General features: G+C 27.2%; 1 protein-coding gene across 1 annotated transcript; it reads left to right on the forward strand.

The window, feature by feature from the left end:
* The first annotated feature begins 2,386 nt into the window (after nucleotides 1–2,386).
* Nucleotides 2,387–3,055, forward strand: LOC129296201 (NDR1/HIN1-like protein 3). Its single transcript, XM_054934827.1, has one exon. The coding sequence runs from the start codon at nucleotides 2,387–2,389 to the stop codon at nucleotides 3,053–3,055; it is 669 nt and encodes a 222-aa protein (XP_054790802.1).
* The last annotated feature ends 2,706 nt before the right edge of the window (nucleotides 3,056–5,761 follow it).

Consider the following 5,761-nt stretch of genomic DNA (forward strand, 5'->3'; position numbering starts at 1 on the left):
TTCATTATCAATGTTACAGTTGATATTAACCATGTTTACTTGCATCTTTAAATAATAAGAATTAAATTAATAGTTGAAGTAAATTTAAAAAGATTAAATTAATAAAAATTAAATTGAAAAGACAGTCAAGGTATATTTAAGAGATTAAAAATTTTATTATCCCTCATTTCTTTTAAGGCATTTGATTAACTTATGATAACATTTGTACATGGGTATACATCTGTGACGGTTAAAATCAGAGTGCATTTTCATTTTCTTTGCACTCTCTGTTTATATTGCTGAAAACAAGGGTAATTATTAGTAATTTTTTTAATAAAATTTGATGTGTGTGTGTGTGTGTGTAGAGACGCACGCATCTATGGTGGGGGCTGCATGTATATGTGTACGATCATTATTCAAGATAGGATGACATCAACCTATATCCCATCCCGACCCAATTTCTTTTTTTTTTCCAAGTTAGAATCAACTCGTGATGATTGATACGCACACCTGTGCTTGTTAAGTTTTATCACTAGTACGAAATAATCTATTAACGAAAACTCCCTAACGCCAGCGGGGTTTTCATGCGTTTTGATTTGACCTACTTTTTTCGGAGTGGTTATGAATTCCCGGTCTTGATCGGTATTTTTCCAATACTGATCATGTCAGAATGGGTTGATCATGAGTTGAAAAAATTCTGAATAGGACAACAAAACTAGAACAAAATTTGAGTCCAGAAGGGACAAGGGTTGAGTATCAATACCCACTTTTCCAACCACCAAAAAAAAAAAAATCTTGCATATCATCTGTTAAAATTGTACCACCACCATCATCATCATCATCATCATCATCATCATCATCATCATCTAGCCATCAGGACTCAGGTTGAACTGTCAACACCTATATATTTTTTTGTCAGTGAAAATTAATATATTTCTAGGGTTTGGGCTGGACCTAAAATTCAAATAGGTTGGAGCCTTTGAGGATGAGATGATTTTATAATAAAACAAGAGCATGCATATGTGTGTGTGTGATAATTTAAATGAAAATTAAATGAAATAAATTTAAGGATTATATTGCAGATTAAGATGTTAGAATAATACATATACAGTATCAAAGTGGATCCGTTCTTGTAAATTCCGTTGTTTAATTTTTCATTTTCAAAGTTCATGTACCTCCTCCGTCTTGATTTGCTAAAATCACAGGAATGAAAACAACTAGGCTCTTAAATTAATTTAAATTTTATCAATATAATCTCACTATGTTAAGTTTTATTCTTTTGTTTTTTTAAAAAGATTTATTTTTAGTGGTGGTGGTCATTTGACTAGTGATATTATGATGGATTTTATTTGTTCTATTTTAGATCAGATTGACCGAAGTTGGATTTATTATATATAATATAATGATTATCATTAATGAGATACTATGTTTTACTATCTTACTTGCACTAATTTAGATTTCTAATTAAATCTAAATCTAATTATTGTGCATGATATATATTATTAGTATACTAAATATGATATCTTATAAACAAATCTTATAATATATAATAATTCTATTAAAAAAAATTAATATATCTTATAAATATATATTTCTTGTTAATATGATAGGATAGAAATAATATATCCTGTATGAGTTTATTGAAAATTTTTTTATTATTTATTGATATCTGATATTATCTTTTCAATAATAAAAAGAAAAACTTTTTAGTTATTTAAAAATAATAAAAAACAAGTAATTTTCAGATAGTTTAGAGATTTTTAGATCTATTAGTGATTTTATAAAAAGCAGACAATATTTTATGTACAACAATAAAAAAATTAATTATTAGTTAGTTATTTTAAAATTTTATAATATTTTTTATTAATTTTTTATTCTAATTATTTGAAAAATTTATGATATCTTTTGTATTTTGCATTTTTATGTCATTCTCTCTCATTTATTGTATTTGATAATTTTTAGAAGCTATTTGAAGTAACTACTTTAAATAATTAAAAATATGTTTTTTTAAGATTGTGATTATTTTCAAAATTTCAAACAAACATTATAAAAACTCATAAAATATTTTTAAATAAATAAGTAACTTTTTATAAAAAAAACAAGAAAGAAACAAACAAGGCCCTTTACCTTTTTGTATTTAAATGTAATTGGATGACTAGTGAGATAACGATTAATTATTTTATTAGACCCGAATACATCATCATTTATTATATATAATGCTCATCATTAATGATAGATTTTTTTTCCCTATCCTAACGGCACTCATTCAAAATTTTAAATTTAGACTTCTAATTCTAATGATTGTGTATATAAATATATATGGGTGTGTTGTGAAAGAACAGGCATACACATACATAATAATTCAGTCGAAAAACAACCCATTAGGTGTTACTTGGGAAAGGAGACAATGTGTGGTGGTGAGCGTGGACGACGAGGACAAGTATGCAACATTCTCATGGTCCTTGTGTTGGCGCTCTGTTTATGCTCCTTATTCTTCTGTTTATTTCCCGTCATTTCTTTATCCAACCTCGAGTTCTACGCAACAGAGGCCTCCCTTACACAGTGTAATCGCACCACAAGCAGAGACAACAACAATAACACATACACTAATCTCTTTTACAACTTGACAGCCAGCATCTCAGTGAAAAACCCTAGCTTATTCACACGGGTCGATTTGAGCAGCATCACAGCCACTGCTTGGTACAAGCAGAGAAAGTTAACGTCTGTGAGATTGGCACCTCTTGTTATGCGCCACAAGAAGACCAACGTTCTGGAACCAGTCGTGTTCCAGGGTCGGAGAGTTGATGAACTTTGCCTGGAGGTTGATGATAACCGAGAGGCAAGTGCTGGGATTTATGAGATCGACGTGGGTTTGGATCTTCGGATCGTAGTAAGGGATCCATTGAGCTTGTGGCCTGATGACCGGGTCAGGCCACCGGTGGTGTGGTGTCGCCTGAGAGTTCCTTTGGTTTCGAATAATGGCTGTGAATCGGTTGTGCCTTTCGATGTCACTCAATGTTCATTATTTGGAGGAAGGCATTTTTATTGGAACCGTTATTATATGTATGGAAACTGATTCCGACAGGATAGCCTTCTGTAACTAGAAATTCTAGTCACGTTTTCTTATTTCAAAGAAATGAAATGAAATGCATTAACAAAATACAAGTAAAAATAAGATGATCAATCATGAGTCATGAAATTTTGAAGGATACGATGATTCTTACATTTATAGTATATATTAATGAATTTTATTATCTTTATCATAAAAATAAGGAGGATTTAGTTTATTTTTATATATCTTAATTTTTTCAATCCATTTTATTCCATTTCTTTTTAATAACTAAATGTGATCTCAGTTCTTATAATCCTAGTTTTTTTCTTCTGGGGCTTATTTTTATGATTGTTTGCAGTAGAAAAAATCGTGCATAATTTGATAAAGTTATAATATTATCTAGACATTAAGACTAGGAGTGAACTGTCAACTCAAATTCGTGAATTTTTTATTTATAAAAAATAATTTATTATTTAATTCTTCTTAATTTTTTTATATTAACGTATTTTATTATTTACAGATCTTACTTTAACTAATTTTTCAAAACAATTAGAAATCCAATTTTTCAATTGAAAAAAGGCTTAAACAAACAAGTTATGACTTAATATAATTTCTACCATTCTTGTATATACCCAGTGCATACCATTGATGCTCTATCTAATAAAAGCATACCTTATTACAGTTGTTAATCAAATAAAATTGAATACATCATTATTTTTATTCTGGAAATAGAGTATTTCTTTAAATTTTTATCTTTTCTCTTTCTATTTTCATCAATGACATAATTAATTTATAGTCACAATCATAGATGTTAATAATCATTAATGTTAATGATTATATTCTATTCTATAATAGAGTTCAAATGCCATTAATATGAGGATATTGTTAGTAGATACTTAAAAGAACTCACATTAGACATTCTTGCAAATTGACGATATGCGATTATGATATTTCAATACATATAGTATATTCAAGAAATCACCCTCAACCTCAAAGCTAGGGCTAGGCCAACTGCCAAATGCCAATACTCACTGCTTAGCATGACAAAATACACTAGTCTGATTTCCTACCAAAAAAAAAAAATTACACTAGTCTGATTTGTGACTCTCTTTGACCTCTTTAATTGCTCTCTGTTTTTATTCTTTTTTCCCCCTTTTTTCAAGTTTTTGGCCCTGAGACCTAAAAGAACCAAACCTAATTAGGTTAAGTGAGCCAACCGAGACTTTGTACACTAGCGAGTTGAATTGTTATTTGTTAATATAAAAAGTTAATGTCAGTAGGAATTAATTGGTAATTAAATATCCACATCAAACCTTGATCTTATCTTACACGTATATCCTTCGGGTTTTCTACTTTTCCCCGTATTATCCATGAAAATGCGCCACTGATTCGTATCCCACCTTGCGAGCTATATTTCAAGTTTTCAACCAATCCAAGGGAAAATTAAAAATGCCAAAAACAATACACAGACATTTTCATGAGAAATTGAACAGATATATACGCATAAAAGCAAAAACATAATTAGGCCCCGCATATTTTCTGTTTTCAAATCATAATATTAGATTAGATTACATTTGATTATTGTATTATTTTTGAGATATTCAAATCTTTGTAGCTCATTATTATATTAGATCATGATTTAGTTTGATTATATTTGTGTTATTTTTTATTATTTTCACATCCAATACCTATAAAATATTATTTTATTTTCATTCTTATGGTTTTATAGAGAATGCTTTTAAAAATGTTTTCTTATTTTCCATTTTCCATTGTCTCTTTTTTATTAATTTTTTTATCTTATTATAAATGTTATCTTATTTATTTATAAAGAGCCCGGACAAAATACAATGTTTACAATACATATATAGTATTAAATAAAGACAAAAATTAATATATATTATAAATATATAACTTGTTAGTATATTAAGCATACTATCTTATGAATATATTAATAAATATATATTTCTTATTAATATGATAGGATAGAAACAAAATATACTGTATTATTTTATTGAAACATTTTTTTATATATGATATTATCCTTTCAATAATAAAAAGATAAACAACCTTATTTATTTAAATTGTATGTTAAAAATAATAAAAAGTAATTTATTTTTAGATATTTAGATATTTAATAAAAAGCGGACAATATTTTATGTACAATAATAAAAAATAATTATTAGTTAGTTAATTTTAAATTTTATGATATTTTTATTGATTTATGTTTTACAAAAATGATTTATTATGTAATTATTTTAAAATTTTATGATATTTTCATGTATTCTGCATGTTTATGCTCTTCTCCCCTGTTTACCGCATTTGATAATTTCTAGAAGCTATATATTTGAGGTTAGTTCTTAAAACGATCTCAGAAATATGCTTTTTTTTCCCATAATCTAATTACTTTTAAAATTTTAAACAAACATCATAAAAGCTCATAAAAAATGAGTAATTTTTTTTATAAAATACGCTGCAATAAACAGTCCTTTATCTTTTTGAATTTAAATTTAATTTGATAACTAGTGAGATAACGATTACTTATTTTATTTGACCCAAATATATCATCATCATTTATTATATACATTAATGATAGATTTTTTTTTTTTTCCTATCCTGAAGGCACTCATTCAAAATTTTGAATTTAGATTTCTAATTCTAATGATTGTGCATATAAATATATATATATATATGGGTGTGTTGTGACAGAACAGGCATACACACATAGTAATA

Source organism: Prosopis cineraria, unplaced genomic scaffold (genome assembly GCF_029017545.1).
Source record: "Prosopis cineraria cultivar Desert tree isolate PC_DT_omini unplaced genomic scaffold, ASM2901754v1 PC1, whole genome shotgun sequence".
Lineage (NCBI taxonomy): Eukaryota > Viridiplantae > Streptophyta > Magnoliopsida > Fabales > Fabaceae > Prosopis > Prosopis cineraria.

What these genes read in the sequence shown, in the direction of transcription:
- LOC129296201 (XM_054934827.1), top strand. Translation starts at nt 2,387, where the DNA reads ATGTGTGGTGGTGAGCGTGGACGACGAGGACAAGTATGCAACATTCTC.